A 25,561-nucleotide genomic window follows, 5' to 3' on the forward strand; every position below is an offset into this window, starting at 1 on the left:
GCTTGTTGTTATCAGCCCGCGCCTGGGCTAATTGCGTGTACTTTCGTCATCTAATTGCATTTTTCGGCAAAATGATATAGTGCTTAAAGGAAGTATTCCCGTTTTTCGATTTTTTCCAACCTTAGTCATCGTTGGCTGACCTCGTGACTGCATAGCTGCAATAATTGCACGCGCGCTAATTGAATTAGTGGCCGGAGAGAAGGTTCCATCTACATATATTCAAGGGCAATCACCATGTCGGGCACAGCAATAGCTATAAATGCGGGCATATCCGTGGCTGCCTACTGCATGGCAGTGCGAATGATTCCACGATTCCGTGAGATGTTCATCAAGGCCAATCTCTTTGGCAATGATCTCTGTAAAAAGGACAAGCCACAGGTGTAAGTCTCTCGAAGGAGAATCGCTATTATAGAATCGAATATAATGGATTTCTCTTTTCAGACCCGAGTCCTTTGGCGTGCTGATTGGATGCGTTTTCCTGGTCTCTCTATTTCTATTCATTCCCATACCATTCGCCTTCGATGAGGCGGCGGCCACAGACGCTGTGACAGGCGGAAAACCCGCCACCTTTCCACACGATAAAGTGCGTATTGTTTTCATTAATTATTTTGTGCCTGTATTTGTAACTGTGCTTATCTAACCACACAGTTCGTGGAACTGATTGCCGCCCTGCTATCCATTTGCTGCATGATCTTTCTGGGCTTTGCCGACGATGTTTTGGATCTGCGCTGGCGTCACAAGCTGCTCCTGCCCACCATTGCCACATTGCCCCTGCTGATGGTCTACTATGTCAACTACAATTCGACCACCGTCATAATGCCCAACTTTGCACGTGGCCTCGTGGGTACCTCATTGAATATAGGTAGTAGCATTTGTCTCCAGCCAACTGTTTGCCAACTGCTTAATCTCTGTTCTCTGTGCTTAGGTGTACTCTACTATGTTTTCATGGGCATGTTGGCTGTATTCTGTACGAATGCCATCAATATTCTGGCAGGCATCAATGGCCTGGAGGTGGGCCAGTCCCTGATCATTGCCGCCTCCATACTGGTATTCAATTTGATTGAATTTGCGCTGGGTCATCAGGTGGACTCGCACATTTTCTCCATTTACTTTATGTTGCCCTTTCTGGCCACCACTCTGGCCCTATGGAAATTTAACAAGTAAGTTTATTTAATTGTTTTTTCTATATTTATATATTTTTTTATAAATACTGAGAATTGATCTGGCAAGTTAACAAATTTGATATAATTATGGTAGAGCTCTGAATGCCAATTTCGCATTTAAACAAATTTGGGTACAAAAAGTAATGTTTTTTAATTACATTTTTAAAACAATTGTTTTGCATTTTCATAATAAAAAATACAAATGATCTACTCTCTGATCTCTGATCTACCGTTGAATACCTCGTGATACCCAATAGGGACTCAATTAAAAAAGAAATGTAACTATTATTAAAAATTAAACGCAAATTTCAATTACGATTTTAATGAAACCTAAAAAATATGTTTCTAAATTCATGATAATTTAACACTTGGCATTACAATTCATGTTTTTATCTATCACTTAAAAATAATGCTAAATTCCATTCAATTTATTTTCCACAACTAAGTATTTGTAATTCCAGCAAAATGTTCTTCGTTTTAGTTTCGTTTTTTCGATAAATTCATTTGGTTTAGTTGTTGGTTTCGTTATCACAGATTTTGCGGGTCTGTCTGTCCTGTCTGCTGAAAGAGAATCAATTTTGAATGCGATTGGCCAAAAAACACAGAAGGGCGGGCAATGCTGATGTTATGATATGATGATTAGTGAGATCGAGATTGACATTGATGTGGGGCAAAAGCAGGCACATATATAAATATATATTTAGAAATCTATTTAGTCCAAGTCAGACTCGAGCGTTTCGCCATTTAGTCTGCCTCCTCCTGGAGATCTTCCAAGACGTCCACATCGTATAGATTGACTAGCAGCTGCCCGAACTGGCTGCTGTGTAGGAGAGCCTCATCGGGTGCATAATACTTTTCGCTTTGCTGACGCAAACGCAGCAGCTGTGTGGCACCATCTATGTGGTAGCCATTCGCCATCAGTTTCTGCATGTAGGTGGCATCAATGTGGGCATTTCGCGTATCGTTGGGCAGCTTCACAGGTAGCTTATGGGACGGCTGCTGCTGAAGCAGGAGTACAATCTGCTCGGGTGGCAGGCAGAGCTCACAGCTCCAGCCACCATAATGATTGAGGTCGCCCAGCGTATTGCTGGCCTGACGCTGCAGCAGATGGGGATCTAGTTGGGCGCCACGCAGATGCCCCAAGGAACTTATTACACCGTTCAGCAGCGTCCTCTTAGGATGCTGCCAATAGAAGCCGTACACGTTGTACTTTAAACGAAATCTCAGCGGCAGCACATCCTTTGCATAGTACTTGAGAAACTTTAAAGCCGCCGGAGCATACACCGTCCGACTGTCGCCATGGAGCAGCAGATCCTTTGCCTCCATCTGCACACCGCAGAGCGACCAAAGTTGCCGTCGAAAGTGGGCATAGGCCACAGAACTGCTGCAGTTGCCAGCCGTTGTGCAGCGGAACAGAACGTAGCTCGCCTTGCCACCTAGCAGGCTGTCCAGGCTGCGCTCCTTGCTGCCATTGCTCACGTAGTAGATGAGGAAGTAGTCCACCACTTCGAGGAGAGCCCTCAGTTGCAGTTCCAAGAGCTCCAGACTGATGTGCTCCCAGGCACCCAGCTCCACCATGTAGAAGAGTCGATGCAGGGAACTGGAACTGGCTTCGGACAGCTGGAGTGGCGCAGTGCCGCCTCCCCGCTTGCTGGCCCGACTGTGCGTCATCAGGGCACGCCAGATGATCTCTGGCTGGCCACAGTCTCGACCATGCCAACCGCTGGCGCACTTGCACTGCGGCGGTGCCATCAGATAGTCCACATCGTTGATGTGCTGGCTGCTCTCGTTGATGGTGCCCTCGCGATAGCACCACAGGGCGGCCGCTGTTTCCATTTCCATCTCCACATAGGCAGGGACATTGTAGTCGTCCGCGTGTACTTGTGTATCATTCAGTCTGTCTGGTTTCATTTGATAAAAGTCCCTGTCATAGCGGTTTACGTTCTCGTGCAGTCGTGGACAGTGGGTGCCCAGAGTTTGACTTTCACTCCTGTCTGCTCCAGTCTGTCCACCGCTTTTCACAAAATTCACGCGGTTGTGGCTCTGTTCCAGGCCTTGCTGCTGTTCCTGGCTGCTGTAGTTCATCTGCAAGAGCCATATGCAGCCTATGAAGCCAATTTGCAGTATCAGCACGGACCAGAGCACCAGTTTTTTGGTTATGGCCAAACGGCCAATGCCGATGCCGCCGGTTGCAGATGTTAGCGTCTGCGACACCGAAATTGTGCTCCTCACCATAGCGGTTGAGTTTTTAATAGATTTTCCTGATCATTTTATTCACGAATATTGCGTTCTTTCTTTGCGTTTTTTTTTCTCGGCCAAACACACCCAAAAATTGTACTCCCCCGGCACAGCTGTCGAAAAAGTTCTCTCCACCACAGCTGTTCGAAAGTGCTGGCAGCTTAGCGTTTTTACAGCTAAATCTGGCCATATTTTGCAAAGACATGCCTAAGCCATGCCATTTAACGGTGAAAAATTCAATATATCAAGACGCTATCTATGATATTTTAAAGTTATTTAAATATAAGCAATAATTTATTTCTAAATAACCAAAAATGCACTGCAAATTCCGCTATTTGAATTCGAAAATATCTCATTTTGCAGATATCCCTCGCAAGTTTTCGTTGGTGACACTTACTGCTACTTTGCCGGCATGACTTTTGCCGTTGTTGGCATTCTGGGACACTTTAGCAAGACGCTGCTGCTGTTCTTTCTGCCGCAGATACTCAACTTTCTGTACTCAACGCCGCAGCTGTTTCACTTTGTGCCCTGCCCGCGTCACCGCCTGCCCAAGTACGACGCCAAAACGGATCTGCTCCACATAAGCACCACGGAATTTCGACTGGAGGAGCTGAATAGTCTGGGGCGTCTAATGGTCACAGTGCTAAGGAAATTGGGTCTGATTAGCTGGCACAAGCTAGCGGATGGTGTCGTGCGAACGAACAACTTGACGCTGATTAATTTTGTTCTGGTCATCTTTGGGCCCGTCCACGAGCGGGTGGTCACCCAAATGCTGATGGGCCTACAGGTGCTGTGCACAGTTATAGCGCTAGTCATACGCTACCCACTGGCCAATTACTTCTATGAGAATACGTAGCTCTCCGACTCTGATATTTATTGTAGTAAGCCTTGACTTTCCCAAGTCACCCAAAAACAGATCTGATACAGATTTGATCTATTGTCCACACACTATATTATATTTCCAAAAAGTAAGTTAAGTAAATCTGTATTTCTCTCGTCAAATAAAACAAGAAGCAACGAAATCAAATCTACACCATGAGCGTATCGGACATGTCAGAGGAGTCGGATGTCTCCTTTCCAGAGGAGGAGGATGAGGGACCCAACATAGGCGTGAGTTAAAGCAGATTCAATTATCAGAATATTCCATATATTTATGATATATTGCAGCTCTATATAGGCGGTCGCAATGCTGCTGGACAACGTCACGGACGTGGCTGGGCCATCTTGCCCAATGGCGATCAGTATGATGGAAATTATCGCAAGGGACGCCGCCATGGCATTGGCCTCTATGTCTTCAAGGACGGCTCGCGGTACTACGGACAGTATCGTTGCGGCAAACGCTGTGGCCGTGGCATTTTCATCTATCCCGATGGCTCTGTCTACGAGGGGAACTGGCGCAAGCATTTGAAGCATGGCAAGGGACGTTACAACTATGTGAATGGGGACACCTACTCAGGGGACTGGTACAAGGGGCAGCGCCATGGTGTGGGCATCTATAGCTTCAATGGCAACAAGAACAGCTGCTGCATGTCGGTGCGCTTGAAGTCCACCTGGAGTGGAAACATCCGCATGGGGCCCTTCGAGCTGCACATTGGCAACGACGACAAGTGCACCGTTCTGCACGGACTCTGGGATAATCTCTATCCCATTGGGCCGGCTGTTTTCAGCTTCGACAATCGCTACATGCTGCTGGGCTTCTTTCTGCCAGCCCATTACAACTTTAAGGACGGTCGCTCCAACGAGAATCTGGCCGAAGACGAGCTGCAGAGCGTGGAGGAAGATGAGGAGGGCCATGCACTGCCTATGGAACCGTCTATGTGGTTTGCCCAAGAGATTGCCATTTACGATTACTCCATCTTGCCGCAGGAGCCAGTGCCATTGCCCATTTCTGACTCTGAGCTTTCGGTATGTTCGGTTTCCATCATTGTGAGCATCCGCAGCGAGGAGGAGCGTAGCTATTATTGCGAGGGCGAGGAGGCCGAGGGCGAGGAGTGCGAAATGGAGTGCTTCCCTTGCGAGTGCGACTACGATGTCAGCGAGCTGGAAACCGAAAGCGAGCCATGCAAAATCGATGCCAATCCCTGCTGCATCGAGATTCTCAAGCAGCCCGAGTGCCTCGACCCATAGGTGGGCCGACCGTTCCTGTTTTTGTTTATATTTTCGTTTTAATGCAATAAATCTTCTCGATTCGAGCTAGAGGAAAAGGTCTTCCAAGAGCTAAAAAGTTCACTGGTTTGGCTGTGATTTGGTTTATTTTCAATATAAATACTATAAAAAAGCTGAAACTGTAAAAATAACCAAGGAATTCGACGGCAGGCTTTCACATAGTCACACAGTACAGGAGCTTGACACGTAGATAAAGATTTTCCTCAGAGAATTTATGGAAATTCGTTGTCCGACTACCGGCCGCGTGATTGCGTGCCGTTGAGAGGAAACATCTGGAAACTCTTAACATGTTTGCGAAATAAACAAGAACTTTGATTTTGTTTTAGGGTAAAGAAAATTGTGTATTCATTTCTATCGTCAAACGTATGTTTACGCATGAAAACTTGACAGTCAAACACAATGCTAATGTTATTTTCAAAGCCTACAGCTACAACTACTACTACTTCCTGGGCTAAGGATAATATTAGGCCAAAGACTAGGAAAAAACCAAGATGTGCCATGCCTAAGCTTTGTGGGCCTGTTCTTTGTTATTGATTTGTTCGGATCGAAACATGGAACAAACATGCCTAAGGCAAATGTGAGACAACAACATCTCAGTAATTGCCGAGTCTTTGGCTAAACTTAGTATAAACTTTCAGTTGCAGGTAGTTCCTCATAATTCTGGGCAAATTTGTTCCCAATATATGTGGATATTTGTTTTTTATATATTAAACATTTTATTCTTTTAAATCATTTGTTTTTTTCCGATACAATTTGTTGTTGCTTAGAATTTGATTAAAATTTGTTGGTTTAGCTTTAAAATACGCCTGCGTTCCTGCTCATTATAGTTTTTTTTTGATGCTGTATATAGATAATCATTTTCGTATTCGTATTCGTAAATGTAGAATGAAATCACAAATGGGGGGCGGGGGGTAGAGGCTTCCTTTTCAAGTATTATTGACATGAGATGACAGGATAATACCTTAGCGAAAGGTAGCTTCAAAAATTCTTTTAATTTCAGGCGTATAAGTAGGTTGGTTTGAGGGTATATAATCGCTAGTGTGATTTTGTTGTTAGTACTTTTTACTTTTGTTCTCGCTGTGTGCTTGAAAGACCTTTGCATGTTCAGCATGTTGAATTCATTAAGTTTCGCTAATTAATTCTATACGTAATTATTGTGATTGCTGCCTTACAAATGTACATACATACATGCGTGTATTTAGTAGTGTTTACCATTAATCATTTATCATATCATTTATCATTTAACATTAACTTCCATTTGCATATTGTGTTTGCATCCATTTATCGTCGTTTCTATTCATACTTCCTTCTTCTTGGTTTTGTTTTTTTGTTTGTTAGGTATACAAATAATAATATTTATAAAAAAAGAATCTCTATGTTACTGCATGGAGTGGAGAAGCAGTTAATGATGTTGATGATGATGGTGGAAGCAATCGCGTGGCATTGTCCAGCTTGCTGGGCGATGGGCAAACATCACTGCAACTGCCAGCTAGGCTATTGGAGTCGCAAGTGGAAACCGATGGCGGTGTGTCAATACCGTGGGGCCCTTCATTCGTCTTCTGCTGCTGCTGCTGATCTTCCTCCTGCTGCTGCTGCTCAACTTTGCATAGCGAGGCCTTGCCGCATTCGTCCAGTATAATGTTCAGCTTCTCCTTTCTCGGTTGCATGGCCAAGGTGCTTTCAACTGGATTTAGGCGCAGCATCTGATGCGGCACACCGTCCGTGGTCAGCAGCTCGTGCAACGTGCTGCCATCCCGCTGCTTGGACACCTTATAGATGGCCGGACACGATTTGGAGTTCTTGACATCATTCGACTCTGCCAGATCGAGTCGGTTGATCTGTGTCAGCGGCTGCATTTCCTCTTCCTGTTCCTGATTGTTGTCCTCAATGCTGCTGCATTGAGCCAAAGCAAGAGCAGCCGCCATGGCAGCTGCCTGGCCACTGCTGCTGGCCCCCTCTGGGTTCAGGTAAAGACGCGACGCATCGAACAACAACAGATGGGGATCCATTTTGAAGTCGTGCTCCAGCTGCTTTTGCTGGTCGAGATTCTCATCAATGTAGTTGATGTGAATCGGTGTGTGCTGGAGATTTAAATGCGACAAGCGCAGCAGATCATCATCGTCCGGTGGTGTGTAATAGATCGATGCCCTGCTGGCGGCATTGTTCGCGGCCAAGCGTAATTTGATTTTCTGTATACTCAGCTCCCTAGAACCAGCCAGCTCCAATTGGCTCTTGAAATAGCAGTCTATGTCTATACACAGAGAGAGAGAGAGTTTGATTAACGAGAGAATTAATGGCTATGAATCAGAACTTACCCTCGGCTATGTCCTCCTCACACAGCGTCCGCGGCAATTCTCAAAGTAAAAGCTGGGCAAATTCTCCAGCACCTTGTTGAGGCTTTGCTGCTGGTACTTGTAGCCCTCACGCAGACGCAGCACTTGGTGCGCACTGAACTTTCGGATCTTGTTACGCTGGAAGACATAGTTCTCTCGCACCCAGCTCAGCTGTCCTGTGGAATAGTCGCGCACCTTCTTCACCTGATCGTAGTACTGATCCTTCAGCGCCGTCAAATGATTCGAGCCAATGTCCCGAAACTCCTTGATGTGCTTCGCCTGAGTGGTGTAGCTGCTCGATATCCATTCGACCTGCTGCGCACAGTTCTCGCGTATGCGATGCACCTGCTGGGCATAGTTCTCCCTCAGTCTTTCCAGCTGCTGGCTCTTGTAGCTCTCGATGTTGTCCAGCATTGCATAGATCTGTCGCGCTTTCGGCGATTTCTTGTTGCGATTGGCACAGCAACCAAACCGCTCACAGATGCCCCAGCGCGAGAGGCAGCTCCTCAGACCCTGCACAATGAGTGTGAGCAGCAGAAAGGCGGCAGCCGAAGCGGCTCCCGTTATCAGGCTTCCAATTTTTACTCGATAAAACACTATCGGATCGATATACAAGCTGTGTAAAGATAGAGAAGGGTCATTTAGCATATATCTGGATGGTTATGGAATACTAAAAAGCTTGACAGTCATACCGTATACCCGCTGAGGCTTTGCCCATCACATTGAAGGCATAGCAGGTGTAGAGGCCGCTGTCCACCCGCGAGACATTGTGCACCAGCAGCGATCCGTTCTCCATCAGCACGACATGGCGTCCGTACAGGCTCTGTTGTCGCGTAAAGTTCATCGACTGAACGTAGCTCTCGTCCATCAGGGCAGCCAACTCTTGGGCGCTGGGCGGCAGACGGCCCTCCTCATCATTGCTGTCAATGATTATGGGCCGCTTATCGGGATCGGCATGATGGCGCAATATCTTATTGCGTGGCGTCAGCTGCAAGAAAAACGAATGAGTAACTGGCAACGGGTGGAGGGATTTCAGTGAGGCCTACCCAAATGATATCTGGCACTGGGCTGCCCGTTATCATGCACTCCAACTTGGCGGTGGTCAGCAGGAGATGCATTTTCGGCTCGGAAGACTGCACGGCCACGGGCACGGTACAGTTTAGATTGCTGAGGACCCGCAGCATGTCCCCGGGATAGCCGTACTGGCACTTCAGCGCATCGATCTGGTCATCAATGCTCTCGTAAGAGTTCAGCGGCGTCTGGCTGGGATGCATGGCGGGCAGTCTGCGCAGGCTGGTGCTGGAATTGGCTAGCCAGGCGGTCAGCCAGTACATGCTGCAGTCGCACTGATACTCGTTGCCAAGTATATTGAGGTAGTGCAGCTGGCTGAGCTCCTTGAGGCCCTCCGGCAGGGAGATCAAACGATTGCCACGCAAGCTGAGACGCTGCAGCCGCGAAAGGCCCGAAATCTGCGCTGGCAGCTGGCGCAGACCGTTCTCGGCCAACAGCAGTTCCCGCAGATTGCGTGCATTGGCAAAAAGCGTCTCGGGCAAATCCGTAAGCTGGGGATTCTGCTGCAGCGACAAATAACGCAGGCGATGCAGTATCTGTGGATCCACGAGGGATTCATCCGTGCGGGATATCCAGTTGGTGAAATGCTCAATTGGCGTCTCATCGATACGCAGCAGGGCCAGTGCCCGCTGATTCTGGAAGAGACCGCTGGGCAGCTGCTTGAACTGGTTCCGACTGAGATCCATTTGCTTGAGGGCATGCAGCGGCTGGAAGATGATGGAGGACAGTGTCGTGAGGTTGTTGCCCGAGATGTTGAGGGCCAGGAGTTGCCCGAGTGACTCGAACGCCTTGCGATCGATGCTGGCCAGGTTGTTCTGTGAGAGATCTAGCTGGCGCAGCTCCCTTAGATTGTACAGGCTGTGCTTGCCCAGGGATTTCAGCTGATTACGTTGCAAATGCAGCTGTCGCAGTTGGCCGTTTCGTGCAAAGAAGTTGTCTGGGAAGGAGAGCAGGCGATTGTCGCTGAGGTCCAGCATTTGGAGGTCGCGTGCCGTCTGGAAGAGCTGAAACGGTAGCACGCTCAGCCGATTATTGGACAAATAGAGCCTTTCCAGGTGCACACCACCCTCGAATATGTTGCGTGGCAGCTCTGCCAGACGATTCTGGCTGAGATTGAGCAGCCGCAACTCGTTCAATTGGGCCAGGAAGTGCTGCGGCAGCAGCCTGAAGCCATTCCTGTCCAAATGCAGCTCCTGCAGATGGCCCATGTGCTGCAGATTGATCAGACTGCAGTTGTTGTCCAGAAGGTTTCCGCTCATCTTAAGTACTTTGAGGCGTTGCATGGCCTGCGGCACGGCCCAGTGGAGGCACTCCAAGCGATTCTCGCTAAGGTCCAGACGCTCCATCTGATTGAAACGGTGCGGCTGCCCCTTAACGAGCAGCAGCTCCCTCAGTGGATCATCGCGCAGTCCGCTCTCCAGCCAGGACAACTCTTTGACGCTCTCGAACTGCTGCAGCTGCAGCTGTTGCAGCTGCACCCGATCATCCGCAGGCACATGGTCAAGCATCAGCTGCTGATAGTTGATGTTGGCATTCCTTCTGGACAACAGCTCCCGATTGACGCTCGCAAGGCCGACATGCTGGCACCTCAGCTTGAACACATTGTCGGCCAACAGATTGGCTACAGCTACGCCGCTGTCGGAGCCGGAGTCCAGCACGTGCTCTTCCATCTCCTCTGTGGACTCATTGGCATCATCCAGCTCGTCCAGCCACAAACCCCCATCACTGTCACTATCATCTAGATCCGCGTCCACCGCATGCCCCACGAATGGCAAATGGAATTTATAGCCCAATAGCGAGAACTCGTGCTCCTGCCAGGACCGTGTCCTAGCCTTAATCTGCGTATGGTGTGGCTGCAGATGATGTTGCTGCTGAGCAGCCGCATCTGCATTGCTGCTGTAGATGGTGAGGCAGCTGCTGCTGCTGCTGATACCGCTGCTGCCAGTCCCAGTTCCAGACTCCGGCTGGGAGGCAGCGGCAACCACAACGACGACGAACAATATCAGGGGAATCTTCGATATTGCTTCCATTTTTCCGTATGTAATCTTAGATATTTATATGGTCGCATAGTACACCTGTGGGGAGGAAACACACAAATTATTTCTTGTTTTTTCTTTGCTTTTTTGGTTATTATTGATTTTGTCATTATCCCCGAAAAAGTGCCACACCACTTTCCTCCTCCGCAGCACTTTGCTGCTTCACTCCTCACTGCCCATTTAAAGGAAACAAAATGAAACTAAAATCAATAGAGTTAGCTAAATATTACAAATAGAACGAACGAATAGCTCTGTTTTGGGCACAGACAACGAAGAATAGTGAAGGGCCAGGCCAGGCCAGGCGACTTGCGTGTCCAAATGGCGACGCACAACTTTTGGAAATGGAAAACGAAGGAAGGGAACATGTAGGTATAATTTAAATACAAAGTTAATGCATATATAGAGCTCCTTTTGAAGCGTCTTTTCTTTCTGAATAATGCATTATAGCGCACATGTGTTCATATATTGTAATAATGCTCATGACGAATGTGGGAGCAGGGCAGAGCCAAGTTCCACTGCTCCGCCATCTCTTTATTTATATATTTCTCTGTCTGCACGCAATTCAGACGCTTGCATTTGAATGAACCTTTATAAATAGCAGCAGAATCAGGCATATTGAATGCCACAATTAGAAGGAAGGCATATTTAATGCAAGAATTATTAAAATATAACTCTGACTCTGACTTACTTTAAATGTGAGTACTTTAATGAGCTTACAAAAGAGCCCTCAGCTCTTTTACATTCGTGGAATTATTACGCTCTTTTCAAATGGTTTTATTCAAGGGAATAAATGTCCGTTTATTTATGAGAAATTGTAATATGAAATGTATATTTTCGTTGTCAAAGAATAAATCTCCAATCACAACAATAAGAGTCTTTAGAGTATGTTTATTTATAAATATTCTTTTTATATCTCTCTGAATCAGAGTGTATTTTTTATACTTTTGTATCAACATTTCTCTACAAATGCCTTTTAATGCCGTAGATTTGTTTATAATTTGCCAACCCAAAACCGCAACCTGCATCAACAAAACAATTACGACAGAAACCGCGTTGCCCAGATTATTCAATAGCGGGTCGAAAGACGACGGAAAAACTATAAAAGGAAATTATTAAATAATATTCCTCTCGTTCTGTGTCGTACGGGTGTGACTGACCCCCGCACACGATATTCGCTCAAATGTGCGGCGCAAATATTGTATAAATATATTTTTAATAGCCAGCCAACCAGCCAGTCGTTGGCATAATGCTGATAAGAGGGCAGTATGTGTGTGGATTGCAGCAGTCAATGGCTTATAATATTGGACGCGAAAGTGTGATCAAGATGGATGTATGTGAAATTCGAATAAATCAAATTTCGTATCGTTCGGCAGTCGTTCCTGTTTTCCATGGAGACTTTCGAGGCTAATTCACAGTCAATATCAAGTTAATGAAAAAATGGCAAGCTCTTGCAATAACTTTTGCCGCAAAAAGTGCCCAACTGCAAACAAAACGGCAAGAAAAGTAACACAATCATTAATGATTGTATTTTATTGCAGTGGCTTCCACGGGTTGAAGTTTTTACAATTGCAGTTCGGGGAGCTAAAGTTTAGAGAATTTCCATGACACGTATTTTGATTTTGGTGCTTAAATGGCAGTGAATTTCACAAGTAACTATTCGCCCTTTCCGCCTTATAGTTTTTTGGAAGAGAAAACGGAAAAAAACTGCTTGAAAACGCTTGGCCAAAACAAAAGAAAAAATATAATACAAAAACAGCTTTAACACCAAAATAAAAAACAAAATAAGCACCAACACATGCGAAAAATGTGGCGAAAAAAAGGTGCCACGAATAAAAGACAACAATAATTAAATTAGTTGATGCGAAAATACCAATAGGCAAATATTGAAGGGTAGGAAAACAACACACACACACACACAGGCAACGGGGCTTATCAGCTGACAGTTCAATTAAGTAAATTCATCGATGATAACCCCATACATGTAACCAGTCGATAGCGGGAGAAAGGGGAAAAGCTAGAAGCTTTATTGGACGGGGCAATTTCCATTAAAAGAATTGAAGAAAACACAGGGCGACTAGAGAGAGTTGCATAATCTCAATTATAGAAGCGAAGCTCAGCTCAAAGCACTGTAAATAGCAAGCATTTAACTGTAGATTAACATACATGCAAACACACACACATGCAAACACTGAACTACACTTTATAAATATTGCCTTCTGGCTGTCGCCTGCTACTGACGTCTGAAAAGCCGCTAATGAGACAGAACTTAGACAGCGAGTAAAAATATATACAAATGCAAATTGTGTATACGCGGTCAGAGCGAGCACCCAGTCTGTTGAGGATTACTTTCAGCATGGACACGAATCATTCACAAAAATCGAGCTTTCCGCCCCTACTCATAATTCATTCAACACCTTATTACCTTTCCTTTACCTTGATCTCAAGTGTTTTTCTTGATATTCATGTGTGTGTGCGTTGTTTTTGTGTGAGTGTGTGCGTGCGCTGTTTGCAAGAAAAGAAGATGTTGCCAGGGGCAACGTTTGGGGGCGCTGTAACTTTGCCTTCAAACTTCTGGAATAGTTACATCCCCAATAAGTAGGTAGAAGTAGGAGAAGAGGCAAACGGACAGAAGATGGAGCATACGTACACACATACATATATGCTTTGATTTTTTTTTTCACCCTCTGTGGCAAAAGCAGCCGTTTATGCTACACACTCTTACAAACACTCGCTCGAATTCATATGTGTACGTACATATGTATATGCAGAAACTTGCACACGGCAAACATTTTCTGTCCACGTCTACAGTGGTGATTTGACCAGAGCATTTTACTTGGCTAAATAACACTTAACATAATCAATTCGCTAACTCACCGCTGTGCCTATAGCATTTTTTCGCGTAATTTGGCTTTAATTCCACTAGTTCGCTTGTATCATCAGTGTGACCGCGGACTTATCGATCAAATATACCGACAGACCCTCGGAAATATACCAAAATATACCTTCTCATGTAAAAAATATACCAAAAATATACCGTAGTCTTAAATCATATTCCTCGACATTTATATTCTGTATAATATTACCAGTTAGTTAGGACTCTCAGCTTTAAAACTGTAATTTTACTCGAATCATCATTCAATTCTCCACAAAATTGGCTGACTTTCATGAAATATCTTTAGGATTGTTGTGCAAAACAAGGTAAAGATTGAAAAGGTCAACCAAAAAAATAGCATTTAAAGTTTCGTGGGTGGGAATGGAATGCTACGTCTTTTGACAATTTGTTGCTGGCCAACCAATAGTATGGGCACTGTGTACCCTATTTGCTATACTTAATATTAATAAACATTCTACCAACTGCTTTTAAATATTAGCAATGACTGTCATGCTCTTAACTTTTTTATATGTTTTCCGATCTGGATGCATTCTCGGTATCTAAAATCTGCAAAATTTCCTTCAGATGGCTCACCAACACAGATTGATTGGTTTTTGCATTGATTGGTAGCAGAGAATTATAAAATTTCCTGAATTCGTTGATAGGGAAGATTATAGGGATCATATTATAATATCTCAAAATGTGGTTGATTTTCTCTTAATTTAAAACAGCTGTTCTCGGGATGCAGCATCTGCGTCTGCCAGTGTAAACGCGTATTCTGTGTCAGTGCATTTATTCCGATATCGCTGGGAAACGCAAACAGCATAAACTGCCTATAAGTTTAAGTTTTGGTACATTTATAACTTTGTTGCCCAATTTGATATGTTTATATCCCATATCTTAAAGATTTTAAAACATTTAAATTACAAACTAGTTCGATGCCTTTTATTAAAATTAGTTTTAACAGTTGTATACCCCTATTATTTTAAACCGAATTTTATCGATACCATCGATGTCGACTGATGGCGGAGAATATTAATTTTAAAAGCGGACTTTCCACAATCGTTCTTTCGGTTTCTAGAGCTTGTCGATCGAATCTTACTTGTTTTCTTCGAAATTGATCATGAGCTTTAACCAATTAATTGATGTTCAATTGCAACAATTGCTTACATATTTTTCTGACGGCGAACGCTCCAATTACACTAAGGATGCTGTCGAAATCCAAAATCATGTCATTGAGAAACTAAAGTTAGCAGACTCTAATTTTCGCGATGCTTTTGATGGCCTTAGCCTTGCCGGTAAGTTATTGGACCCGCAATAACCCCCGATCAAATGGGTAATTATTTGTACCTTTCAGGAAGTTACTTAGATAGGGTGAAATTGAAGACGGCTGATGAATTCGACTTGCATATGAAGCTGAAATTACCATTCCCAATCACCCCGAGGAAAGACGAGAAGGGATTCGTGTCAGCCAACAATTATGAAAAAGCTACTTGGATAACGTGAAATTAAAGGCTGCTGATACAATGCCGACAGCGGCTTTGAAGCCAAACGAACAACCGTAAACAAAATGTAACTTAATATTAAGTTTTAATTTATTTGTCAGCTGTCAGCTTGAACAGTTTCATAGCAATCAGCCTTAGCATGTCATGGAAAACATCTTACAATCTAATAGCAGTCAGCTTTAATGGCCAGCATTGACAGTTAAATTGCAGCCACCTTAAGTAGATGCAATTTTATATCTTATTACACATATTTGATGTTTACATAGATTTCGCAATTATTACGGAATATCAGATATGTTGATACCCCCTATTTTTGGTTCGTAATGTCTATCTACTTTGTATGTACATATGTGCTGGCTGAACTGTGGAATCCTACATTGCTCATTAATTGAATTGTGTGACAACCACTTTATTGCTGCTATCTGAAAGACAGGAAAGAATTGGGTCTGTGTTATCAGTATGAAAATGTTGTTTAACTTGGAACAAACAGAAGCACGCAACACATGTAGTTTTATTGAGTTTATCTAAATGAATGACAAACATGTTAGCTCCTAGTGTAGTTAGTTTATTTGTGTTAACTTTCCAACAATTTATCGGATCTTTGTCCCCGTCAATATGCAAATCGACACTTTAGAAATCGACTAAATACGAGTAGAAGGTTTTTTGAAAATTTGATATTTTGCAATTGATTTACACTTGACAGTCGAGTCCATCAGCTTCCTCCAAAGATCGTATTGCTCGTTTTCCTTGATCATGTGCACGCTGATGGAGTTGCGGATGTTGCACGGGTTGAATGGGATGCGGCGGTTGCGAAAGTAGCCGGCATGCACCCTCCGAATCATCAATCGCTTGGCCACAAAGCCCGTGATGAAGACATCCTCCAGTTGAAAATAATACGTTCTGAGCGAGTGCACATATAGCTCATGTACAATGTCGCCGGTGAGTAGGTAGGCGGGTCCGGTGGTAAATGGTGGATAAATGGCGCCCCCATATTGTTGTTGAGACACAAAACTTTTCGATTTCTGACTGCGTATTGGTTTCCATTTCCTGGCTAAGCGGCCGTAGATGGTTCGAGCTTCCTTTCTCCCATCTATGAATTCGAGCAGTCTAGGAACATTGATGAACATATCGTCATCTGTCTTGAGGATGTACTTCACCCGTGGACAGTACTTGTCTGCCCATTCAAGCATCGATAACGTCTTTAGAGTGAGATTGAAGTACGAGTCTATGAAGTTTCCACGTATCATATCGCCATACATATAATTCTCCTGATTGAGAGACTCGTTTAGGCCGGCATTCGTGGTCCGCCCAAGGACAAAGGCCATGCCCACATCTCGCCTGCTTGCATAGTGCATCCAGGTCTGTCGGATGGACATTCTCGCCATAAAGTGGCTCTGTACTGAGGTGATCAGAATGAGAAGCTTTAAAAATGCTCCCCCGTCCTTGCATATCCTCTGGCTATCAATCTCTGCGTTGACGTGCCCGGGCTCATAAACTTTAAACATAAGTGCTGGATGGGCACTTGATTTGTTGCCGCTGCTCCTGCCATTGATGGTGCTGGACATGGGAGCGGTGGTGTTCAGCTTTTTCCGTGTTATTATCTTCCTTTTGGATGTACTAGATTGGTTCCGCATTTTTGCCTTGATATCCTCTTTCCCAACGGACTTTGGAAGTTGATTAGAATCAGCCGAATGGGTCTGAAAATCTTCAATACTGCTATGCACTTGACCGAGAGTCTTATCCTCCGGCTTGCTATCCCAGTTAGTGCAATGTTTACCAATAGAATGTGTATAACCGTGTCCACAGACTATGCAAATCTTTGCTTTATGGTTTAACATGTAATCTCACATCCCATTTACGGTTCATGCAAAGCGTGAAATCGATTTGGATGCTGGTCATACAATAATTACACTTTTCGTGTGACTTGCTCGGGAATTTCCATCATGTTTACCTACCAGAAGTGATCTGCATGCGATGTATGCATGAATATAAAGGTAGTGAGAATGACCTAACAAAACTGTTTCCTTTTGGTGTTTATATTACCAATAATGAGGGTTTCTGAGTGAACGTATGGGATCTATTATAGCATATCTGCAGCCGAATCTATTAGTCACTTTACAAACATTTACAAACATACATCGCTTTTTATTGTCTACAAGCAAGTTTGATGGGAAAGCAAATAGAAGCTAAAAAACAATTAAAACCCATATAGTAGGTCACGTCTTGTTGTTTTAAGCAGCGTCAACATTTGGTAGTCTTGTTTTGGATGGTATTCCAAATATCGTATTGTTGGATAGGCTTAATCGAATGGAAACTGACGTGATCGTGAAGGACGCACGGATTGTATGTGGTGACCACATTTACAAAGCAATAGCTGTCCTCACGCTTAATGCCCAAACTTTCGGGCACCACACCCGTCACGACAATGTCCTCCAGCCACAGATATGGCCTGTTCAGCGAGTGTTCATACAGTTCGTGCAGGATGTCGCCAGTGAAGAGGTAGGCAGGTCCCAGTATAAATGTTGGATAGACATCCTCTGCATATTCATCGGTGGTCACATAATACTTTGCCAACTTGTTGCGTATGGGTTTAAAGTTCTGAGCCAGTCGGCCATACATAGTTCTTTTAGCCGAGTGTGTGCTCAGAAATTCCAGAAGCTTGGGCACATTGATGAACACATCGTCATCCGTCTTGAATATGTAGGCGGCCCGCGAGCAATGCCTAGCCGCCCATTCCAACAAGGAGATTACCTTAAGTGTAATGTTTTTGTAGGAATCGATAAAGTTGCCACGAATCAGATCCCCATAGAGGTAATTCTCTTCATCGATGGCCTTGTTGAGCGTCTCGTTTGTACCTCGACCCAATACAAAGGCGTGTCCAATGTCTATGCGGCTGGCATAGTGTCCCCATGTCTGTCGGATGGCCATGCGCGCCTCAGCATTCCCGAGTGCCGAATTGGTTAAAAAAAGCACTTTGATGTCCTTCCCCTTGTCCGGGCATATCCGATCTTCGTCTATTTCGTCGAGCATATGTCCCGGTTCGTACATCAACTTTGTGGGTATTACATTAGAGATGTGATTTTTATTGAATTGTTGATGGAATGTCTTGTTCTTGGGTGCTTCTAAAGCCTTTCTTATTTTATCCATAAGCGTTAGGCCTTTGGCTGGATTGCCAGAATCCATCAATTGAACTTGTATTTTTTGATCTAGAAATATAAAAGGGAACTCAACGACTCTGGTCTATCATCGGTTTAGGAGTATGCACTTACCCATACGATCACTATCATTTAATGAATTTGTTTGTCTTTGCAGTTCCATGAACTGTTCCTTCACCCTTGTTGGATAGTAATAACCAAATATCTTCAGCAACAAAATAATTATAAGCAGAGCCATAAAAAAGCGAAAAACGCGCGAAGTCCACAGGTCACCCATTTTTCAGCAGCTTGTTCGATCAAATGCTAGATAAATACTGATGCTGATGCCTGATACTCAATAAAATTGTTGCCAATTGCAGCCAAAGGCCGCAAAGTGTATTTGTACTTGCGCCCAGTTTTATATGTACATTGAAACAGATGTTTTATCTATTTGTTCAATTATGCCAAGTCTGGGTGCCTTGATGGTTGATCCAAATATGTTTCCATGCCTCAAATCAGTTGCAGAATCGGCACACGAGCGACCTAAGACAAATATTTAAATGAATTCGGACGTAATACAGTTGGAAAAGTATAAGGCAAACGGAGAATGTTTTTTCTTTGATATACATACATGTATTTAGTGTTAAGATATAACCACAGTTATCGCTCAGTAATTATCATTTAAATAATGGCATTCATAATGCTAAAATTAAACTACTAAACCTTTAAAATGTAATCTCTTCGCTCTTCGCACTTCGTTCTCGGGTCTCCCAGTCTCCAGTCGGTATGCATTTAAGAGTAATGTTACTATATGCAGATAAAGATACCATTGATCGATGACAAATATTTGTGATATTCCTAGGACTTAGAAACTAGACATAATGCTAATAATCCTATAGCTGCGTTTTGCTACATCCATCCATTCTCTATCCTCTCTTATATAGATTCACTTTCCCTCTGCTTACTATCTGCTCCCTCCCTTCCCATTCACAATCTAAACTTAAAATACTATTTACACTTGGTTGTCTGATCCAGCAGCTTCTTCCACAGATCGAATTGTTCGTTCGACTTGATCATGTGCACGCTGATCGCGTTGCGTATGTTGCACGGGTTGAACGAGATGCGGCGATTGACGAACTCGTTCACCTGCACCCGCTTAATGTCTAAGCTCTTGGCCACAATGCCCGTGGTGAAGACATCCTCCAGCTTCAGATAGACTGTCTTCAGCGAACGGACATACAGCTCATGAACAATGTCACCGGTGAGAACGTAGGCGGGTCCGGTGGTGAAGGAGGGAAACACACCAGCCGCAAACTGATCGACCGATACATAATACTTTGATTTCTTATTACGTATGGGCTTCCACTTCTTGGCCAGTCGGCCGTAGATGGTTCGCTTGTCCTGGTGCTTGTCCAGGAAGGCCAGCAGCTTCGGCACATTGATGAACATATCGTCATCTGTCTTGAGAATGTATTTGGCACGGTGGCAGTGCTTGTCCGCCCATTCCAACGAGGAGATCGTCTTCAGTGTTAGATTATTGTACGAATCGATAAAGTTTCCGCGTATCAGATCCCCATAGATATAGTTCTCCTTGGTGAGCGCCTTGTTAATCGTTTCATTGGTGCCGCGGCCCAGGACAAAGGCCATGCTGACATCCCGCCTGCTTCCATAGTGCATCCAAGTCTGTCTGATGGACATTCTCGCCGCTTCGTGCGACTGTGCCGAACTGATGAGCACAAGCAGCTTTATGGGTTCTCCCGCATGCGGACAAATGTGATCGGCATCGATCTCATCGTCGATGTGGCCGGACTCGTAGAGCTTCTCTGTAGCCACCCCTTTGGAGGGATCCACCGGCGTAGATTGCTCCTTAACGCTGCTCCTACCCTTTGTGGTGCGTATAATTGGTACAGGTGGTCTGGCAGACAGAACCGCTGATTCCGCATTGTTTTTCTTGGCATTGGCAGGGGGAACCAGCTTCTGTTTGTCCGAATCAGCTGAGTAGCCCTCAAAGCCTTCGTTCTTTCCATCCAACAAATTGATTTGTATCTCCTCCGGTTGTGGGTTGGCCTTATCTATGGAAAGATGGAAAGTTGAGCAAAGTTAACATAAGCAAGGGAAGGGAGTTATATTCTAATTAGTTCCCCCTGTACGACAACTGACGTATCAGTTAACGAACGACAGACATTTGCATTGTTTGTTTACATTGCCATTGTCAGGGATTGTCAGGGGGGAAACACGATACGTGTTCATAGGCGTAGGAGGACTAAACAGCCATTTTGTTGACTAAGCGTCAGACGTTTCGACGTCAGCATTAATTTGGTGCTTAAAATTCTCTTTCATAGAGCCCTAACATAGCTATCCTGGAGCCCTACCTATGTGCTGGTCATTTCCGTTTGCTGGTACGGCAACTCCACTGCCGCTGCCGGTGCCACCGCCTCCGCTGCTGCTGCTGCTGTTCGATGTGATGTTCTTCAATATCTTATCGGCATTCTCAATGAACTTTTGCAAATTAGAAGTGGGTATGAGAACCTCTGCTTCGGATTGTGCCTGCTGCTGTTGCTGTTGCTGCTGCTGCTGACTGGGCGACTGTTGCGATTGGGCGGGGGAGCCAGGGCCAGTGGCTGGTTGTTTGACAACCAACGCCTCGCTGGTGCCGTTGCTGTTGCTGATGTTGTTGTTGTTGTTGTTGCTGCTGATGTTGCCTGATGAAATGAAAGATTATATCATTAGCATAATTAGCAGTGGAACAGACCGAACAGACTCACCAGTGATACCATCAACACTTTGGCCATACTGCTGCTCCTCGAGCATCTCATCGGCAATGGCATTGGGCGTCTGGTCAGCACCGCCAACGCCAACCTGGCTGGGGCTGGCACCAGCAGAGCCTCCGTCCAGCAGGGCATCCTCATCGATCGTGGGCAGACGATGCTGTGGCGGGTGCCTTCTATGAATTTCTGTGTGCTGCTGCTGCTGCCTGCTTTGGACCTTGGGCACAGCGTCGCCCGTGGCCAGGCCGAACTCTCCAGTGTTGTTCGGGGTTAACATTTGGTTCGGATTGTCGCCCACCAGCTGCTGAGGCGGTGAAGCTGCTGGTCGGACACGCGTCGGTGTCAACGTTGCCGTCGTCGAATACGAGGCATAGATAAAAATGGTGAGGATGACAACCACTAGGACTAAGAGGAAGCGCAGCATGCGCGTGTTGTGTAGACTGCCCACGGCCACCATGGTGCGTACCTCCTATGGTTCGTTATATATTTTTCTACGTGTGTATATTCCGGTTACGAAAACGATCCGCTTGGCGCTTGGGCGGGTCCAAGCGTCGCGACGTATGCGGTGCGACTGCAATGAGAATGAGAGAAAAAAAAAGAACTTAAGTAAACAACTGATTCCGCTGATTCGTTAAGTGTTCCTACACTGCCCCCGGATACCCGGCACTCTTCTTAGGCACTAAAGGTATGCTTGTTTTCGAGTGGCTCTGCAAAGGAAGTGTTACCACACACCATTTCTTTGTTAAGTTTATTTACAATAGAAGCTACTTGAGCTTTTTCTTAGAATTAATTTGATTTGTGAATCGGACTCTTTTTCGTTCCCCCCTTCCTTAGGTTTCATGCTCTTTGCAGTGTCGGGTATCTCAAAGTCGAGTTTGGCCATTTGATATCTTTCATTATTGTTGAAATAATGCAAATATTTGTGTATGGAATGAGGGAGTAGTAGTTGTGGGTAGATTGTTTATAAACATTGTTGCACCTTTTTTGCCTGGAGATTTCTCTACAAGTCATGAGTCATGAGTAGTTTTAGTTCTCATCTATTGAATCCTTAAGAAACATTAAATTTAAGTGCAGCATGTCCAATGGGGCTGCCACATTTTGTAGCTAATGAAATCCGCAAGTGCTTCGAACACGCAGCATCCAGAATTGTCACGACATCGCCTTGGGCTCTGTCTGTTTTTGGGTTCTGGGCTCCCACTTAGCATGCGGCTCACACAAGTCAACAGCATTCTTGACCTGATTCAACGTGGGCGAGCCGAACATTGGAGAGGCACCGAAGAGAAACGCCACCGGTTCGGGAACACAGAGTCTGTGTACTCTTGACCAGCAGCCAGAGAGTTGGCCTACCACTTGACTTTTCTTTGCCTTGGCATGAAAACAGTTAGCATCGGAGTGATAAGATTGCCTCCGTCTAGACTCTAGGCCTTTTCCATATTTATACTCGTGTACATTTTTGTAATATTAATAAGTAGTTACGGCGGACGAACTCCGAACTAATTATAGACCGACCCATAAAAATACTACAACCATTTGAGACGGGAACGGTAGGCTCCTCCTCTTATCCCTGTTAAGGAAATCAATAAAACCGTCTAAAGTGGCTACTCAATCATTTTTTTCCAAGGAACTTTCGTTTTGCCAACTGACCGTTCTCAAGTGGCAGAGGCAGCATGAAAATCCCAATGCGTCATTTGGCTGGGGCCCGCGTTTACTATCTTAAGATTTTGTTTTTGTTTTTGATAGTCTGTAGGTACGGTAGCAATTAGCAGAGATTTCCATGGCTTATCTAATCTATAAAATATTTAAGGGGAAAGGTAAGGTTTGCATTCATATCTGTACTATATCGGAATACTATTAGAAATTGTTTAAATGAACAAAAAATAATACTTTATAACCGCTCTACAGAATGAATTAAGATAAGGTAATCTTTAACTCTGGATGTTTTAGAGCCTTGAGGTGTGCAATAAAATATTTAAGGTTCTATTGTTGTTGGGAAAATCCCGAAACCCCCTTTGAACGATAGCCAATCAATTAGAAATATGTTTACATGTGGGCAAACAAAAAACAACGAAAAATGTCACATTTTATGTGCTGAAACAACTGATAGATAAGCTGAAATTTGATGATATCGCATGTGAAACGTTTTAATTGAAAAAGTTTTAGCAAATATTTTGCCATTTAATTAACAGAAAGGCAAGCAATTAACTACGCTCCACTCGATTGATTAGCTTTTGGGTTTGCTGGTAAAGGGAAAGTCTGTATTTGGTCGCGCTCGCTCTCTCTCTCTCTCTCTCTTGAAAGCGGAAAGAACCGCATGGAATTTTTTGGGTCTAACTCTACAGCCTTCATATCGTTTCAAGTCCCTTGCTTATCACCGACCAGTGGAGACGCTTTGAAAGACGCACACACCAAACCAACACCCACACACAATGTTAAAGCTAATAAACAAATTTAGTATATTGGAAACCGCAGCGTGACGTGCTGTGACGTGGGAGATTGTTCTATTGTTGTTACAGGCGATGGCGCTCTCTGTGATTAGCATGTCAGCATCAGTGAGCGAGAGTGAAAGTACCCTAGCCTTATCTCAGATTTTATGGATGATTCACCAAGCAGTGCCTTGCATTTAGTCCATGCTTAAGCACTTTTGCTACAAGTACAAGTACTTTGAGCACATAAATTCTTGAACGACTTATCGCCACCGCCACTGGTCTGGTCTCTTATCAGACTTCCCCTTTTTGTGGCGCGGGGCGCAATGCAGTCTATAGACCCCCTACAGAATTGCTTCACACATGTTTCCTCAGCGTTTAAGCAATTTGTAATTGTGTGCGAAATTACCGTGAAATATGACGGGTTCGTTTTTAATTTGAATTCGCGGGCATCAGCAGCAGCAGCAGGAAGCGGTGGGGCAACGGAAGCGCTGCTCCGGCATACTGGTATAAACCGTTCCCAGTCAGCAATCGGTCTCTCCATTTGGGCTTTTCGTGGCCCCGTCCCGTGTCTTCGACGACTGCTAATAAGTACAATGAACCGCAGATAATCGCAGGTTCAGCTGAAAAACGGGTTTTTCGGTGCGGCCTCAAAACTATCTTCAGAGATGACTGCTATCAATCAAGGTGGCATCAAAGCGGTCTGGTACCAGTACCAGGAACATACGTATCCCAATCCAGTCCAGGCAAAATCTGATGTGCTAATGAAAAATTGCTCTAAACTTTACTCTAAACCTCGTGTCGCAATGTGTGTGTGTGCGTGAGGGACAATCCAATGTGGAAATCTCTCTCAATCGGTGGTAGCGAAGCTCGCTCTGTTGCCCAACCAAACAAATGTGTTATGTTAATAAAACAACAATGAATGAAACAATCCAAGCAACGCACCGTCATCGCACATTGCGTCGCTATATGACTTACCTCCCAAATGTTGGGTTATTCAGCTTCTGACTCTGCTCAGGCAGGGGGCGGCCTAGACTTAGGCTTACGCTCCCGCCAGTAAGTGCGGCGCTGAAATCGAAGACGGAGATGGAACTGCGGTTGTGGTTGTTGCTGTGGCGTCTATTGTTGGACCAGGGTCAAGCATAATTACTTGCTTGCTTGCCTGGTGTTTGGGTGTTTATTTTTAGTGTTTATTTAACGTTAATAAATTTGCTTTTGTTGACAATTAGCGATGATGAATTGTAGTTAAGGCCGAGAATGCTGCTGCTACTCCTTCTGTTGTTTTTGTAGGTGCCACCACTAAAGCCTTTTGTGTGTGTGTGTGCGTGCGCTTGACCATTGCTGCCCAGGTCTCCGAGCCTTGAGGCGTTTTCTGACTTTTCTTCTTTTTTGAGTTTTTTCTCGAGGCCCTTACTTTTATTATAGCATCAACGCGTTTCATTAGTCATGCGAAACATGTTTTCAAAATAAAATATAACCATTAATTAACGTTTTACCCAGACCAGACTATTGGGTAAACCCCAGACCGTTTGTGTTCTTTAATGGGTTTGACTGGCCGCAGCCTTTGATTTATGTATATTCACGTTTCGAACTTTTAAGCTGCAGTTTTATGACACTTTTGAGGCTTTGCACATATTCTACCCACCAACGGGTGAACAAATTTTTTCAGCTTTTTCCGCGGGAGGGGGCGCTATTTACTCCCACAAACAGTGTGACCGCGGATGAATCGTTAAAATATACCGCACAACCGTCAAAAACATACCTTCTCATTTTAAAAATATACCGTACATCTTAAATCATTTTGGCTAGAGTGACCTCATTTCTTTGCAATGGCCTACCCGTAGTAATCTCT

At 44.6% G+C, this 25,561-nt stretch overlaps 8 protein-coding genes across 8 annotated transcripts; 3 read left to right on the forward strand and 5 right to left on the reverse strand.

The window, feature by feature from the left end:
• The first annotated feature begins 29 nt into the window (after positions 1-29).
• LOC117900334 (UDP-N-acetylglucosamine--dolichyl-phosphate N-acetylglucosaminephosphotransferase) lies at positions 30-4,423 on the forward strand. The gene is made up of 5 exons (XM_034810672.1): positions 30-380; positions 442-583; positions 649-862; positions 926-1,160; positions 3,765-4,423. Exons 1-5 carry the CDS (start codon positions 235-237, stop codon positions 4,255-4,257), a joined length of 1,230 nt encoding a protein of 409 aa, XP_034666563.1. The 5' UTR covers positions 30-234; the 3' UTR covers positions 4,258-4,423.
• Positions 1,205-3,535, reverse strand: LOC117900333. Its single transcript, XM_034810671.1, has one exon. The coding sequence runs from the start codon at positions 3,396-3,398 to the stop codon at positions 1,908-1,910; it is 1,491 nt and encodes a 496-aa protein (XP_034666562.1). The 5' UTR covers positions 3,399-3,535; the 3' UTR covers positions 1,205-1,907.
• Positions 4,377-5,617, forward strand: LOC117900335 (radial spoke head 1 homolog). The gene is made up of 2 exons (XM_034810673.1): positions 4,377-4,511; positions 4,569-5,617. The coding sequence occupies exons 1-2, from the start codon at positions 4,437-4,439 to the stop codon at positions 5,526-5,528; spliced, it is 1,035 nt and encodes a 344-aa protein (XP_034666564.1). The 5' UTR covers positions 4,377-4,436; the 3' UTR covers positions 5,529-5,617.
• A 672-nt stretch (positions 5,618-6,289) lies between these two features.
• LOC117900205 lies at positions 6,290-13,993 on the reverse strand. Its single transcript, XM_034810479.1, is given in 6 exon segments — positions 6,290-7,818; positions 7,883-7,904; positions 7,907-8,516; positions 8,593-8,888; positions 8,947-11,046; positions 13,882-13,993. Coding segments are annotated over 5 exon segments (3,861 nt in total). The 5' UTR covers positions 11,002-11,046; positions 13,882-13,993; the 3' UTR covers positions 6,290-6,940.
• A 961-nt stretch (positions 13,994-14,954) lies between these two features.
• Positions 14,955-15,385, forward strand: LOC117901227. The gene is made up of 2 exons (XM_034811899.1): positions 14,955-15,177; positions 15,237-15,385. The coding sequence occupies exons 1-2, from the start codon at positions 15,003-15,005 to the stop codon at positions 15,383-15,385; spliced, it is 324 nt and encodes a 107-aa protein (XP_034667790.1). The 5' UTR covers positions 14,955-15,002.
• Positions 15,386-16,023: 638 nt separating this feature from the next.
• LOC117901925 (beta-1,3-galactosyltransferase 5-like) lies at positions 16,024-17,033 on the reverse strand. The gene has a single exon (XM_034812894.1). It carries the CDS (start codon positions 17,016-17,018, stop codon positions 16,026-16,028), a length of 993 nt encoding a protein of 330 aa, XP_034668785.1. The 5' UTR covers positions 17,019-17,033; the 3' UTR covers positions 16,024-16,025.
• A 561-nt stretch (positions 17,034-17,594) lies between these two features.
• Positions 17,595-18,439, reverse strand: LOC117900988 (beta-1,3-galactosyltransferase 5-like). Its single transcript, XM_034811584.1, has one exon. The coding sequence runs from the start codon at positions 18,430-18,432 to the stop codon at positions 17,626-17,628; it is 807 nt and encodes a 268-aa protein (XP_034667475.1). The 5' UTR covers positions 18,433-18,439; the 3' UTR covers positions 17,595-17,625.
• Positions 18,440-19,126: 687 nt separating this feature from the next.
• On the reverse strand, positions 19,127-25,417 carry LOC117900858. Its single transcript, XM_034811378.1, has 4 exons — positions 24,688-25,417; positions 21,284-21,857; positions 20,891-21,220; positions 19,127-20,590 (listed from the first exon to the last, which is right to left on the reverse strand). Exons 2-4 carry the CDS (start codon positions 21,741-21,743, stop codon positions 19,527-19,529), a joined length of 1,854 nt encoding a protein of 617 aa, XP_034667269.1. The 5' UTR covers positions 21,744-21,857; positions 24,688-25,417; the 3' UTR covers positions 19,127-19,526.
• Between the last annotated feature and the right edge of the window lie 144 nt (positions 25,418-25,561).

This window comes from Drosophila subobscura, chromosome U (genome assembly GCF_008121235.1).
Source record: "Drosophila subobscura isolate 14011-0131.10 chromosome U, UCBerk_Dsub_1.0, whole genome shotgun sequence".
In the NCBI taxonomy this organism is placed as follows: domain Eukaryota; kingdom Metazoa; phylum Arthropoda; class Insecta; order Diptera; family Drosophilidae; genus Drosophila; species Drosophila subobscura.

Bases quoted from the DNA above. Each gene is read 5' to 3' on its own strand.
- LOC117901925 (XM_034812894.1), bottom strand. From the start codon at position 17,018: ATGCGGAACCAATCTAGTACATCCAAAAGGAAGATAATAACACGGAAA.
- LOC117901227 (XM_034811899.1), top strand. From the start codon at position 15,003: ATGAGCTTTAACCAATTAATTGATGTTCAATTGCAACAATTGCTTACA. The intron at 15,178-15,236 runs GTAAGTTATTGG...TGTACCTTTCAG, and splicing joins TGATGGCCTTAGCCTTGCCG to GAAGTTACTTAGATAGGGTG.
- LOC117900335 (XM_034810673.1), top strand. From the start codon at position 4,437: ATGAGCGTATCGGACATGTCAGAGGAGTCGGATGTCTCCTTTCCAGAG. The intron at 4,512-4,568 runs GTGAGTTAAAGC...GATATATTGCAG, and splicing joins ATGAGGGACCCAACATAGGC to CTCTATATAGGCGGTCGCAA.
- LOC117900334 (XM_034810672.1), top strand. From the start codon at position 235: ATGTCGGGCACAGCAATAGCTATAAATGCGGGCATATCCGTGGCTGCC. The intron at 863-925 runs GTAGTAGCATTT...CTCTGTGCTTAG, and splicing joins GGGTACCTCATTGAATATAG to GTGTACTCTACTATGTTTTC. The intron at 1,161-3,764 runs GTAAGTTTATTT...CTCATTTTGCAG, and splicing joins GCCCTATGGAAATTTAACAA to ATATCCCTCGCAAGTTTTCG.
- LOC117900988 (XM_034811584.1), bottom strand. From the start codon at position 18,432: ATGTACGAACCGGGACATATGCTCGACGAAATAGACGAAGATCGGATA.
- LOC117900333 (XM_034810671.1), bottom strand. From the start codon at position 3,398: ATGGTGAGGAGCACAATTTCGGTGTCGCAGACGCTAACATCTGCAACC.
- LOC117900858 (XM_034811378.1), bottom strand. From the start codon at position 21,743: ATGGTGGCCGTGGGCAGTCTACACAACACGCGCATGCTGCGCTTCCTC. The intron at 21,221-21,283 runs GTGAGTCTGTTC...TCATTTCATCAG, and splicing joins AAGTGTTGATGGTATCACTG to GCAACATCAGCAGCAACAAC. The intron at 20,591-20,890 runs GTAGGGCTCCAG...ATCTTTCCATAG, and splicing joins CGGAAATGACCAGCACATAG to ATAAGGCCAACCCACAACCG.